General features: G+C 32.4%; 1 protein-coding gene across 8 annotated transcripts in view; it reads left to right on the forward strand.

Annotated features, from left to right (window-relative positions):
• Positions 1-15,449, forward strand: part of LOC148607808 (calcium/calmodulin-dependent protein kinase kinase 1-like) — a 91,866-nt gene that overhangs the window by 63,307 nt on the left and 13,110 nt on the right. For all 8 annotated transcript variants that reach the window (XM_088544180.1, XM_088544178.1, XM_088544179.1 and 5 more), the window contains 6 exons: positions 2,286-2,337; positions 4,094-4,255; positions 5,468-5,489; positions 9,133-9,221; positions 12,610-12,683; positions 14,614-14,713. In XM_088544180.1, coding sequence (XP_088400306.1) covers positions 2,286-2,337; positions 4,094-4,255; positions 5,468-5,489; positions 9,133-9,221; positions 12,610-12,683; positions 14,614-14,713 — 499 coding nt within the window. The remainder of the gene's footprint in view (positions 1-2,285; positions 2,338-4,093; positions 4,256-5,467; positions 5,490-9,132; positions 9,222-12,609; positions 12,684-14,613; positions 14,714-15,449) is intronic.

A 15,449-nucleotide genomic window follows, 5' to 3' on the forward strand; every position in this document is an offset into this window, starting at 1 on the left:
TAGGATTAGAGATAACATATAGTTTCTAATTACTGTTTCCTTCCTTACTCTTTCCAATGTCTGACTTTTTTTATGAGTTCCATTTCTTTTTTTTTTTTTTTCCGACCCAGTTACCTCGAAGCCTTGACTCTTTGTAACAAGTATTATCTAAAACACTACATGGATTTTTATTGATCAGTTAATGAGCCAGCAATCATTAGCTCGTTAAGTTGCTGTAAATTACTCCATTAACATAGCTGATAAGGACATATGAACTACAATTGTACTTTTTACCATGTTTTTCTTCATATTGGTTTTGTTTCTATTGGTTTTCTGTCTGTGATATCTTTAGTTATTGGAATAAAATGTACTCTGTATCGATGACTGAATGACATGTGAGGTAATTTAATTCTGTTTTTGCCCAATTACTTGTGTAATGTTATGACAACAGGTTTTGGAAAAAAATATGCTATTATTTCAATATAGGCTGGTACTAATGGAAATCAAAGAAGAGGTTACCAGATTATATGTGAGCCGAAATATGCTCTTAAAATAGTAACTTGAATGTGTATATGGACAAATTTTTGTCAAGTTTTGAATTCCTGTCCACTTCATAGAAGAGCTCTTAAGTCTTTGACAGAGTATATGACAGAAATTTAGCTCTATATCCTAAGTATGCATAGATTTTGAATATCACATACTAATTTCTTGAAGTAAATTTCTGTCTTGACTCCTTTCATTTTAAATCTTATTTATTTATGACTATTTGGGATCTTATTTAGGTATGAAGTTTGGCTTTATTGCTTAAGTGATTTCTTTTTGTTGTCATGCCAACAAACTTGTGATGATGTTGTTCCATAAGAGCAATGATTTCTGTCTATCTTTGTATATCACTGTAGAGTCCTCATTTAAGTAAAGGTCATAGGTCAAAAATTTGCTTTCAGATATGACACACTTTCTAATAGGATAAAAAGTGCTTGTCAGGCTATAATACGGAAAACCTGACCGCAAACCATAGTGGTGCACCGTGTTGGGAAAGATGCCACGTTCCTCGCATGTTAAAGAACCCTGCTGTGGTATTTGATAGGAGTAGAACCTTTGCGCTCCGCCACAGGAGGCTAAATTGCCCGACCCTACCCATCCCCCCTTTTTCTAGTGGCAATCAAATTTTTTTCGACCCTACTAACCTTGTGTCCCATCCCATGTTCATTTCATCATCATTCATGTTCATTTTATCATCCACTTCATGTTCAACACCTGAATATAGCTGAAATATTGCAGCTTGGGTGTTAAACCCCAACAATCATCAATCAATCATATTTTTTTGGGTCTATTTGAAATAATCTCAATGTCTGTGGTACACACTTCAAAGTAACCTGCTACGTAGGTTATGTAGTGTGCACCATGTGATTTTTCATAGACTTAAAAAATATAACAGCCTTTTAGAAAGTATAGATCAAATAGTCAAATTGTTGAACAATGGGAATATGCCTACGTAATGTATTTTTTAGTCTGTTTAAGATTATAATTAATATCCTTGGTTAATTTCTTAGAGTTACAGCCTTTGCTTACATAACATGACTGGGAGGTTATACCAGGTTTATATAACATGACTGGGAGGTTATACCAGGTTTATATAACATGACTGGTAGGTTATACCAGGTTTATATAATATGACTGGGAGGTTATACTAGATTTATATAACATGACTGGGAGGTTATACCAGGTTTATATAATATGACTGGGAGGTTATACCAGGTTTATATAATATGAAATGGAGGTCATACCAGGTTTATATAATATGACTGGGAGGTTATACATGTACCAGGTTTATATAATATGACTGGGAGGTTATACCAGGTTTATATAATATGAAATGGAGGATATACCAGGTTTATATGACTGGGAGGTTATAGCAGGTTTTTATAGCATGACTGGGAGGTATACCAGGTTTATATAACATGACTGGGAGGTTATACCAGGTTTATATAACATGACTGGGAGGTTATATCAGGTTTATATATGACTGGGAGGTTATACCAGATTTATATAACATGACTGGGAAGTATACCAGGTTTATATAGCATGACTGGGAGGTTATACCAGGTTTATATAACATGACTGGGAGGTTATGTCAGGTTTTTATAACATAACTGGGAGGTTATTTCTGGTTTTTATAACATGACTGGGAGGTTATATCAGGTTTATATAACATGACTGGGAGGTTATATCAGGTTTTTATAACATGACTGGGAGGTTATATCAGGTTTTTATGATTTATTATACTGTTTTTCTTTCTGTTGTAGGCAATGAAAATTCTTTCCAAAAAGCGTTTGATAAAGAAGGCTGGATTCTACCGTGAGTATTTAATACTACTTCATTTTTATCACATCAAAGTTTATTCAGTCTTGTTTATTATTCAGTAAGACTACCATCCATGTTATTTTCTCTAGTGGAATTGTGGGGTACCTATTTATTTATGTTCTTTTTGTTAAAAGTTTGTGAAAATGAATTCCAATGCTGCCAAAAAAAAGTTTTTGTGGAAACTATACTGTTCTTATATAATCAGCATTTAAAAGTATCCCCTATTGATTAAACTACAAGCTATAGTTCAAATCATAGTACTTATATATACTATTCTGTGTTATTTTGTCATTATGATTAAGTACGGTACCTATTAATATGAAATTCAGACACTGCCAATGGTACTGATCCATAGTGAGACAAACCCACCAAACAAATGCATTTTAGGACAACATACATCATTTTTTCATGTAAAGTCCTTTCCATGTACAGTTCTCATTTAAAACTATACATTCATCTCCCACAAGAATCAACAAAGAACCATAACTCTTGCAAAGTGCCTGTTTCATGTAAAACACATTTAAATTTTTTATCTCAAATGTGTAATAACCCCATGAAAAAACTGAGAATACATATGGTTATATGGTCTGTAACTGTTTCTGAAGAAGATATGAAAGTTACCAGTAATTTTGTGGTTTTTTTTACATGCATAAATCACCTCCAGTCTGATATTTATAAAGGCTGATACTTGAATAGACCAGCGTGAACTGTCAGTGTAATTCTTTGGCCAATTTTCACACTCAATTTGTGTTTTTGTCATTCATGAAGGCAATCCTTTTCTGTGGATCATCCATAATGTACACCGTGACCTGATCTTACTGGTATAAGCTTACTGGCTTTGATAGATTCTTCCAAGTCTGTTATATAATCTTTATAAAGACATTGGTGTCTGTCATTTGGCTGCCTGTTTCACATTGGTTCATTTGGCTTATTCTGAGATTAAGTAAGTTTAATGCAATCAGTTAGTTTGTATTGATTTGTCTGTTAGGAGATTAGAAACTTCCTAAGACGTGCAAATCATTCATTAGACAATGTATTCAAATTCTTTACTCTAATAAAATGGATTTGAATTTCCAGGATTTGGAATTATAGCATGCTTATTAAAAAACGGGTCTTACTTTGAACTTAAGTATTAAGGAGCTTATTCAGTAAACCACTGTTATTCTCAAGGGATGATCATTTACTTCTTTTAAGAGATCCTCAAAATAGGTTTGATATGGAATATGACGCAAGGTGAAAAACTCCTGTTGATAAAAAATTCAAGATTGCGCTCTTCTAAAAAATACAGAATGAAATAATGGTAAAAATATAAGGTCTGGTTTCATGAATCATTTTTACAGCAAATAGTGTAGTTAACTTCATCAGGGGAAAGATTTTTTCTTCCCTTGATTCAAGAAAAATCACCTTATGAACTTTCTTAGGTAGTTCACTGGAAATTCTCAGGGATATTTAAACTTTCTATCATTCTTCAATGATAATTGATAGAAATGAAAAATTGTTGATATCTCCTTATTAATTGTCCAGTTCACTACCTAAGACATTTCATCAGTTTAAATGTTCAATAAATGTAGGGAAGACTATTGCTATTCCCTTAAGTTAACTTTATCACTCGCTGTAAAAGTCATGTTCAGGGTAGGTCTCAGGTTGAAAAAGTCATTCTCTACCCCTAACTATTGGTAGAAATGAAATTCTCCCACTGTATCTGATGTATTTTACAGTTAAGCTAATAGATAATGACATTCTTTTCCAGGGCGACCCCCTCCGTCAAGAGATGGAAAGCCTGTAAATAAACCAGTCACCCCTCTAGAGAAAGTGTACAGAGAGATAGCTATTCTGAAGAAATTAGATCACCCCAATGTTGTTAGATTGGTAGAAGTTTTAGATGACCCTGACAAAGATAACCTCTATATGGGTGAGTAAGCAGCATTTACACAGGTAAAATGTCACTCATGTGCACATGCACAAGGTGTGTTTCCTGGCACATGCATATTACAAGTTTCACATGGTTTCCATGTGTGGCAAGAAACATGTGTTTCATGCATGTGAAACACCTGTTACACATGTGTTTTTAGGTATATATGCCTGACATATGTTTAGCATTTACCCTAGAAGTCTCAGATAAGGAGGGAAGTATGTAAGTAGTTAAATGATAAGGGTTCAATGTTTTAATCAGTACTTAGTTTCACAGAAAGTTGTAATTGTATCATATTTTGTAAGATTTGATAGCACAATATGTTTTCCCAATGTACAGTAAAACTTGCTCAAAAGTCATGGGTTTATTTTTATAAATTTTCCATTGTTTTGATGAAATTCTGCTGCAAATTACTCTCTTCAGATTGTGAATTTCTGCATAGTATCTATGTTAAAATCTCACAAAATTAAGGACTTAATGGAGCATCTTCATAAATAGGGTAAAAAAGTGGATTATCATAAACATGTTCAATTTCACCAAAGCCTTTCAAGCTTCCCTTTTGAACAGAATGAAATCAATCCAAGTTACTATGATGCTTTCATGAGATTCATGTAAAATTGGGAATACAAATGTTCCAATGATTTGTAAGAGTTATGTCCCTTACCTTGGGTCTATCTCCTTCAGTTCAAACTCAAGACTATTTGTAAAATTTAACTTTAAGGTTTATGATCACATAAAAAAATATCTCCTTTATATAAAGGATCTGTATTAATGATTTGTCCTCAAAGTTAGTGTAAGCAGTATTTTATTTGAAAAAGAAGTCACAAAATAAATCTACTAGTAGTTAGAGATCAGAAAACAAGTGACAAAGCACCTTTGTAAATTCCTTTGTTCTCAAAATTCAAAACATAAACATAGAACAGGAAAGTAGCCATGACAACATAATGTTTTTTTTTAATGACTCATGGTGACATTTAGTTTATTTAAAGAAAAAAACAACTTTTCCTAATTACAATAGATGTAGAAGAAAGGTATGTTCTTTCAGGCATCTTGTAGAAATGACCTGAGATTGCTGCCATTTCTAATCATATCATTATTTTTCTAAGTATGTCATAAAGAAATTATAGAAAAAATAGAAAATTAAAAATAAAAAAAATGTAAATTGCTGATGTTTTTTTTAATGTGTAATTTATTTCTGTTCTTATCTTTCAGCCTTTGAATTGGTAGAAAAAGGGTGAGTATATCGACCTTTTGTTCTGTTAATGGTCTGTAATTGAATTCAATAATTACAGCCACAGTTATATCAGTAGTTTTAGACATACTTATTTACTGTTTGACATATACACCATACCTATTCTTGTTAAATATTCAATCACTGACTCTGTTTACAGTATGACGTTAAATGTCTTTAACCAAAGATACTGTCAAGGATAATAGGAATGTCATTTTAGAATGAATCCAAGAAAAGTACAAATAATCTATCTGAGGTTTTAATTTGTAGAATACAAGGTGTCACATTTGAGATGTTGATTTCTCACTAAAGAGACAAGTTCCTATTTTAAGCTGTGTGCAATTTCTTTATCTCACACATGGGTTAAGAGAGAACATATGTATGCTATCCCGTAAAAAAATCATACAATTACCAGTATATAAAGAGTTAACGATCATATTTTACCAATATGTTTTTGAAAATTCTTCCTATAAATAATTTGATTGAGAATAAATGGGGATTGATTATCCCTTGCAGTTTGTTTATATGCAGGTGACTGTTTTATTTTACACCTGGTGGCGACCTATCACTGGCCAAATTGAAAAGTAGTGAACAGTTGTTAAATGTAGGTCATTTCAATTCAAATATTTAATCGCAAAACAAAACTTGAAGTGAGAAAAAGAATCAAATACCAGCTTTTCTTGTGAAAGATTGGGAAATTTCAGACACCCTTGGGTAAGATATAATAGTACTCTAATTTAGTAGAGCCTCCTTAGACAGGTCAGGAATTCTGTTTTGTAGGGACATTGAATACCTGTAGACATAAAGGGGATGCAGTGACTTATTGATCAATGAGATACCTGAATATGTCATTATTATATGTTTACTATAAGATGTTTGTTGTGTTTTAAGATAATTTTTAAGGTACGTTTTTAATTGATTTCTCCACTGAATGACTTTCATTATTGTCTTCTTTTTGACATATAGTATTTAAAGTATTATGTAAAGTGGTATTTCCATGAACAGATCAACCATTAGAATATTACTTAGTTCATAACAACTCTTGGAAGTTAATGTATGCCTCAGTAGAAATATAAACCCAATATGTATTAAAAAAAGAGTGGAATCGGAACTTAAACATAACTGAAAAACTGAAGAGAGTTTTATTTTAATTTACATGTGAGCTACTGTAAATACAGTTGGAGTAGTGGATAATATTGTTTTACTACTTATTGTGTCTATGAGTTGTGACATTCCTAGGTACATCAGTATTCTTGTGATCTCGACCTGTTAGAGTTGTTACATTCCTAGATAAGTCAGAATTCTTGTGGTCTCGACCTGTTAGAGGTGTGACATTCCTAGGTACGTCAGAATTCTTGTGATCTCGACCTGTTAGAGTTGTCACATTCCTAGATACGTCAGAATTCTTGTGATCTCGACCTGTTAGAGGTGTGACAGTCCTAGGTACGTAAGTATTCTTGTGGTCTCAACCTTTTAGAGTTGTCACATTCCTAGATACGTCAGAATTTTTGTGGTCTCAAACTGTTTGAGTTGTCACATTCCTAGATAAGTCAGAATTGACTTGTGGTCTCAACCTGTTAGAGTTGTCACATTCCTAGATACGTCAGAATTCTTGTGATCTCGACCTGTTAGAGGTGTGACAGTCCTAGGTACATCAGTATTCTTGTGGTCTTTACCTATTAGAGTTGTCACATTCCTAGAAATCAGAATTGACTTGTGGTCTCAACCTGTTAGAGTTGTCACATTCCTAGATACGTCAGAATTGACTTGTGGTCTGAACCTGTTAGAGTTGTCACATTCCTAGATACGTCAGAATTCTTGTGATTTTGACCTGTTAGAGGTGTGACAGTCCTAGGTACATCAGTATTCTTGTGGTCTTTACCTATTAGAGTTGTCACATTCCTAGATACGTCAGAATTTTGTGGTCTCATCCTGTTAGAGTTGTCACATTCCTAGATAAGTCAGAATTGACTTGTGGTCTCAACCTGTTAGAGTTGTCACATTCCTAGATACGTCAGAATTCTTGTGGTCCCAACCTGTTAGAGTTGTCAAATTCCTAGATACGTCAGAATTCTTGTGATCTCGACCTGTTTGAGGTGTGACAGTCCTAGGTACGTCAGTATTCTTGTGGTCTTTACCTATTAGAGTTGTCACATTCCTAGATAAGTCAGAATTGACTTGTGGTCTCAACCTGTTAGAGTTGTCACATTCCTAGGTATGTCAGAATTTTTGTGGTCTCAAACCGTTAGAGTTGTCACATTCCTAGATAAGTCAGAATTGACTTTTGGTCTCAACCTGTTAGAGTTGTCACATTCCTAGATACGTCAGAATTCTTGTGGTCTCAACCTGTTAGAGTTGTCAAATTCCTAGATACGTCAGAATTCTTGTGATCTTGACCTGTTAGAGGTGTGACAGTCCTAGGTACGTCAGTATTCTTGTGGTCTTTACCTATTAGAGTTGTCACATTCCTAGATAAGTCAGAATTGACTTGTGGTCTCAACCTGTTAGAGAACGATTAAATCTAATCTTTGGCTGTCTCAGGTTCCCCTATCTTTCACTCATACAGGTGTTAGATTCTTAATGTCTCACACATGGTCAGTGTATGCATTTTCATCCATTTTATTGTTAGTCTTACCTCTGTATTTGAGGCTTATTCTGTAACATACCTGGTACAAGTATTGTAAAAGATAATTAGCTTATATTTTAAAGTGTTTACATAATACTAGAGTCTTCATTGTTCAAAGAAGACATCTCATTAGCATGTTTATGTGATATCCAGATCAGACATTAATTTGTGGTTTCATAAATTGTTTTGTACTGATATTTATAAGAGTCTTGCAGTATTATATTTTTGTCCACAAAACCTGAGGTTAGCTCTTTCGGGCTATCTTTTGCTTAATTCTATTTTTTTTTAAATGTATATTTCTATAAATAAATTACACAGATCATTGCATTGCTGATAAAAGATATGGCTCTTTTGAATTTTAGTGTCTTAAGGGAAAGGTCACAATGGTTAAAAATAGGTACTTGTTTTTGGGTGCCCTTGAATATAAGATATTGTTCTAATTTTTAAGCAGTACAATTCAGTCAGATTCCCCATTCTTGTGACCAGCTGTATCAAACATAATTTGTAGATTATTGGAAATTTTATATGTAGTGTTATTAGGTAATAAATAGTTTTATATCAAACAATATATTATGGCAGAAAAGAAGTAAAAAATTCCCTTATAATACTAGAGTATATTATTTTAATTGTGTTTTGAGCATGTGAAAAGAGATTTAATTTGGAATTTACATGTGCGAGCTTTGGCAAGCATGTTGAAATTTCAATTTTACTGTCATGAGTGGACAATAGATTAAGAATTTATGCCAAGCCTTGCCAAAAGAAGAATGCAATGAAAAAAATTGTAGAATTGAAAATTGAGGATTTCTAATTTGGTTTTGAAGCATCAGAATGTTTTAGACCTTTCACTCAGTCTGCCATCCACTTCTTCTCCAATGCTACATGTACTGTGATTATTAGGGATGGGCAATGTATTCATGCCTATTGTCACAGTTGTTAAATTTCAAATGACAGGAAACTGCCATCTTGACTATTTTTATGTAAACCGCCTCTCATGGCAATACCTTATTCTTCTCATTTCAGTGAGGTAATGGAGGTACCCACAGAAAAGCCTTTATCTGAGGACCAGGCATGGTCTTACTTCAGGGATGTTATCTTAGGAATAGAATACTGTAAGTTAAAACTTCAACTGAAGGTAGATATTATAATACATTACAAAGCATGCCTTTAGCTCAAACCCTGAAATCTGTAGCACTTGGCTGTATTAACTCAAACACCGAAATCTGTAGCACTTGGCTGTATTAACTCAAATGCCAAAATCTGTAGCACATGCTTTATTCAGTTCAAAACACCAAATTTTGTTTGTTTAAGCAGTCTGTGACTTCATTCCTTTTATTGTTTTAGATCAAGGGATTCAAAATTTCTTGTTGAATTTAACTGCAAAATCAATACTGTTTTGTTTTTTCTTCATTTTTATGTTGATATCAATTTTCTTTTTACCATTTTATTGCCCAAAACAGAAATGTTTTTACACTTTACATTGTTGAATGCCAGGAAAAAAAACAAACAAAAGCAAAAAACAAAAAAAAACAAAAAAACTATTTGGGAGGTACTTTTTTATATGTGTTGTTAAAAAAGTCTTATGGAGCACCCTGGCCTGAAAGGAGACAAGGGAGGGCCCATGAGCAAAGAATTAATTTTTGGTGGCCTAAAATATTAGGGGACAAATATCTCATAACTGTATTCTGTTAACTCAGATACTGTGCAGATACTATCTATTGGTCATTTATTATGGATTAAAACTAGATGGACACCCACTTCCTACTTGAGACTATTGTTATTACATCGTTTGTAATTATCACAGACTGAAATGAATGACGTTTTGTTTTATTGCTTAATCATGATCAGCTGCAATAAGGAAGTAAATCGTCCAGACATTCACGTTAATTAGATTGTGTAACTTTTTACGAGGATCAGGCAGATGAATTGTAGATTTAGAAAGTTATTGCACTTTTTAAATTATCCCATGTCATGTTAGAATGCACCAAGTTTAAATTTCAATAATTTAATTTGATTTAATTTGTTACAAGTAATCTGATTGGTTAGTTCTTTAAGTAATAGTGGTTATTTTGTTGTGAAATAATTTTGTACTCCAAAGTCATAAGTGTTGATTGATCTACAGTCCACAATTCAAATATTGATATTTCCAAACTTATATAGTTTGTTAAAATTATGATGAAAGATGAGGAGTTGCTTTCAATTTCAATGTTTTTTGCATAACCAACTTTTGGGACAATTAAGACTTAATTGTTCATTTACCACTTCATCATTCATGAAGTGTAAACTGGATTTACTTCCTCAAAAATTTGTTGTAAACTTGGTCTAGAATAAAAAAAAAAATATTCAATAAGAAAAAGTCTCTTTTATTTAAAGCACTTCTTTATTGGATTTTACTCAATGATGCAAAAACTTCAAAACGGAATTTTTACAGAAAATCATAATAATTAATGCACACAATAATATCTAAATTGTCAATATTATAAGAAAAGAAGTAATTTTTTAAAAATTTTTATTATTATTCCCCACCTACACTCAACAAGAGTGTAGTATACTTTTTCCCATTCGTAGGCTTCATTCACACTGCGCTAGCGAGTGATTAAAAATTTGTAATTTCCCCCCACATGCTGGGAAATTAAAATGTTGCGTGAAGACTCCCACGCTTACCACGTTTACCATCTTTACAGTTGTTATTCATATTGTTGATCAACTAAATACTTAATGATTTACAAATATTCATATTTTATGGTAGTGATGACGCAATGACTTTATGACTGGAGGGGAGGTCCTTGATGTTGGGAGAATTTAGGGTGTTGTTTAATTCATTTTTTATAGTTTTATTATTGGGAAAAACAGATTCTCCCTCATTTCTCTCGGGGATTAAAGGATTTCTCCACTCTCGATATGTAAATTTTAGATTTTAACTATCTTGATTGGAGAAATTCTCAAGACGGAAGGAGAATCTATATTTAAGGGCCTTATCCGTCTCTCTATATTTGGTCCCAATTATCTTGGCTCCTCATGGATGGATTGATTTCACATTTGTTGTGTGGCTTTATATAGATGGGTTTTTTTATGTTGTAAGGGATTTTTGTTGCCCTCCAATGTCAAATGCCAGTACAAGTGAGAGTGTGAGTGATTTTGCTCTCCAATTTCAAATTCCTGCACGAATAAGAGAAGCGACAACGTATACAACTTATTATATATATTATATATAATATTTTCATTTACAAGAACAAGCTCTATAAACCAAACCATGAATAAAAAATGTCTTATTCTATTTCACACTGTTAGGCATCATTGTAAAACTCTGAGTAAAGGCAGGCCAAATAAGTATGATTGATTAATTAAGTAGCTGTCTTTGTAAGAATCATGCAAAATGCGAAAAATGTGATACACCCCAAAAAAGGCTACATATTTTTATTTTTGTAATTAAATTGTTTTATGGGTCTATACTATGAAATATGTACTTATTCATTCAAATGTGCCTACTCTTAGCAGATAATCAACATTGAAAATCCAGTAGATTCTGTTGTATTTGAGTGTCATTTACAGAGTTATCTCCCTTAATTTTGAAATCTACAGTGCATTCTATACAATTTTTATCGCCTGTGAGCACAGGTTATACAAAAAACCAAATGTTGAATTCTGTTTACTAAAGCATTTTAAACAAAATATCAAAAATAAAAATATGTAGGCTTTCCAAGTATGAATCACATTTTGCATGATTCTTAGCTGGAGTTGTACTTGAGTATTGATTTTAACAGTTATCACCTCTGTAATTTTGATAAAATATGACTCATTCCATTGACTTACTTTCATCAGATTAATTGAAGACGATATGACTCTGTCACCAGGACAGGTCCAGTTCCATACATGTTTATTTCCTGATAAAACATTTTTAAAACTATTTATTAATATTGTTTTATGATAACAGTCTAAAGCTTTTGTAATCATCTTATGTATTGGTAACTTCAGTGATAATTTCACATAATTGAACCAACTGTTTCTTGCCATAAAAACTATACATTAGTTATACCCCTTTCAATGATTGGATGGTGTATTGGAATAACCTTGTCCATCATTCTATCAATCTGAATTTCATATCAATAATCTGGACTGATATTGTGTTTGGTATGTAGCTTTATATTGATTGGACTTATGTTGTAAGCTTTTTTGGTTGCTGTTCAATATCAAATTTCTGTTTCTTGGCACTTTGCCATTTTTTAAACTTGTGAAATAATTGAAAAAAATTTTGTCATAAAAATGTTAGCTCATTGGTTGGCTTGATTTTAAATGTGGTATGTGGCATCATATAGATTGGGCACACTTTATAAACAAAATTTGTAAGCATTTCGTGTTTGCCTATGTAAAACATGAACGACTGACTAGTTTCTAATAGATAGTATTTCAAAACTTTGAACTTTATATAAGTTTTTACAAGTTATGTTGATAATAGATTCATTTTGTATCATGTAAATATGTTAATCTTTGTATTTTCAGTGCATCATCAAAAAATTATTCATCGGGACATCAAACCATCAAATCTGTTGCTTGGAGATGATGGCCATCTAAAGGTAATTGTATATATCAAATTAAACATTGTTCATTTTATCATATTGCTGTAGAATTTCAAGATATAATGAGAATAAGTTTGGTGTGTATGTCAAAGAGACAACAACCCCACCAGGATGAAAATGTCAGCCCAAGGTCACCCATTGGTCTTCAATGAACGACAAGGAAATCCTCACACCACAGGGCAGGCTGCAGCTGGCCCCAAAACATTATACACAAGTACAGGGAAGGAGTTGCCCTTATATATTCAAGTAACATAAAAAATAAACTGAAGGTGACAATGAAACAAGACATACAGTGGCCAGAAATTCCCAACTTGGCACAGGCACAAAAAATGTGGCATGGTTTTAGTACTTTGACATGATCACAATCCTCCCTTTGAAATCTGGCCACTGTAGAAAAATATTTCACTTTTAAACACACCTAAACATCAGTTCAAAAAGGTCTGAGTCCTTTGTTACAATGGAAATGAAGAAACTGAAGATAAATTACAAAAATATACAAACTAAAGACTTCCAGCGTTAACTGACATGCCAGCTCAAGACCAGTTTAAACCTACAAAAAGTTATGTCCCCATTGTATGTAAAGTCAATTCCAATTCTTCCTATGCAGGGTTGAGATCCACGGTACATCATAAGTCATACAATAAGGACACAACCCATGTCATACCAAAAACTGCTTTAAAATATTGCACTTCAATTTTTATGTGAAGACCCTGTGAGTAAATCAATGTTAATACCAAAAAACATTATCCTTAAAGATTTGACAACAATATCATTACCCTTACAAATGAGCCTAATCAATGGTTTAGTTTACATTTCGGGTGAGTATCGAGCTTTCCGTGCTTTGTGTAGAATATTACCGTAAAATAAAGGATGAGAGATACCTGCAAATATTAATCCTTCTTAACAAGTATATCTGTATTTGAGAGTGAGTTCCTTGTAGTGGTTGAAAAATTCTGTAAATGTTTTTACAAAGTTTTGATATTTAAAACCTTGATGTAGTAATTTCTCGGTTATATAAAGATACCTTTTATTAAAATCTGAAACATTTTTACGAATATGAGCTAATTGAACCAATTGTGATATATAAACACTATATGACAGTGACAAGGGGCTGTCATTTAACAGATTGAATAAGACTTTATGCATTAATGTCATTAAATTTCGTTTGCAATAGAAGAATTGTACGTTTTGGATACCCTTTCTAAATACAAAATCAGTGTTGACTTTTTGTATGTAGATTTAAGTGAAAGATAATTCTTGTTTACCATCATACTGTAGACTTATTTAATTTCACTAATTTTTGTGGACTTCTTCAAATAATTATATTTGTGAATATCCATTTTTCACTGTTTGATAAGATAATTTGCTTTGCATATTGTAAAATGTCAATTATGTAGGTACATTCTTTTGTAATTTATAATTTGACCAATGCAAAAATAATGATAATTGATATGTTAACACTTATATAGAATAATACTTTTGATACTGACAATATCATGTGGAATATATCAAGGAACATGTGAGTTGTCAGTATCAAAAGCAACATTATTAAGTTTTTTGTTTATCTAGTAATTGCATTGTTGATCATTTTAACATTCCTTTATCAAACAATTTAGTATAGTAACTTCATACTATTGGTGTATGTTATCATTTTCATTCAAAACTATGAAAAAGGTCTGATGACATTAATGCAATGTTTTGACGGATATTTTTTACTATTTGTCATTTATGAGAAATAAAAGAATTTCTGTCAACAAGATCAAAGGAAAAAAGTACCGATTACTGATAACTTATCAATGACTGAATTAGAAAACCTGTAGAATTTTAACTGGAGCTGACAAAAATTGGCCAACAGGGCTTTTCAACACATTAAACCTGTGTAGTTATTCTGTTGAGAGAATAAAATGATTTACTAATTCTGTTACAGATAGCAGACTTTGGTGTGAGTAATGAGTTCACTGGCAGTGACATTACCCTCACCAACACAGCAGGTACCCCTGCCTTTATGGCTCCAGAAACTTTACGAGGTAGGTATCATTTACTTAAGGTTTTGGTCGTAAATCAGCAGTGTTTTGTATTGTTTATTGTATACATGTATATTGCATTAGAAGAGCCAATTGAGTGTTTTCATAACAGTAATTTATTGTATACATAATGCATTGTGCAATAGGCAAAAACACAGACTTATAGAAAAGACAATTGCATTTAAGCTCATTATACCCCAATTTTTTGTGTCACAGGTTCAACTCTGAAACAAAACCAAAAAAAAATTCAGAAAAAATGGAAATATTTTTGGATCAAGTCAAATTTTTCTACTAAATGTAAGATCATTGGTAACCAAGGTCAAAATAAAATGTAAGGTCATTGGAATTCAGGATCAAAATAAAACGTAAGGTCATTGGTATCCAGGGTTGAAATAAAATGTAAGGTCATTGGTATCCAAGGTCAAAATAAAATGTAAGGTCATTGGTAACCATGATCAAAATAAAATGTAAGGTCATTTGTAACCAGGGTCAAAATAAAATGTAAGATCATTGGTAACCGAGGTCAAAATAAAATGTAAGGTCATTGGAATTCAGGATCAAAATAAAATGTAAGGTCATTGGTAACCAAGGTCAAAATAAAATGTAAGGTCTTTGGTAACCAGGGTCAAAATAAAATGTAAGGTCATTGGAATTCAGGATCAAAATAAAATGTAAGGTCATTGGAATTCAGGATCAAAATGAAACGTAAGGTCATTGGTATCCAGGGTTAAAATAAAAT

Source organism: Perna viridis, chromosome 9, assembly GCF_037379345.1.
Source record: "Perna viridis isolate PV_CMFRI_1.1 ecotype Kerala chromosome 9, ASM3737934v1, whole genome shotgun sequence".
In the NCBI taxonomy this organism is placed as follows: Eukaryota; Metazoa; Mollusca; class Bivalvia; order Mytilida; family Mytilidae; genus Perna; species Perna viridis.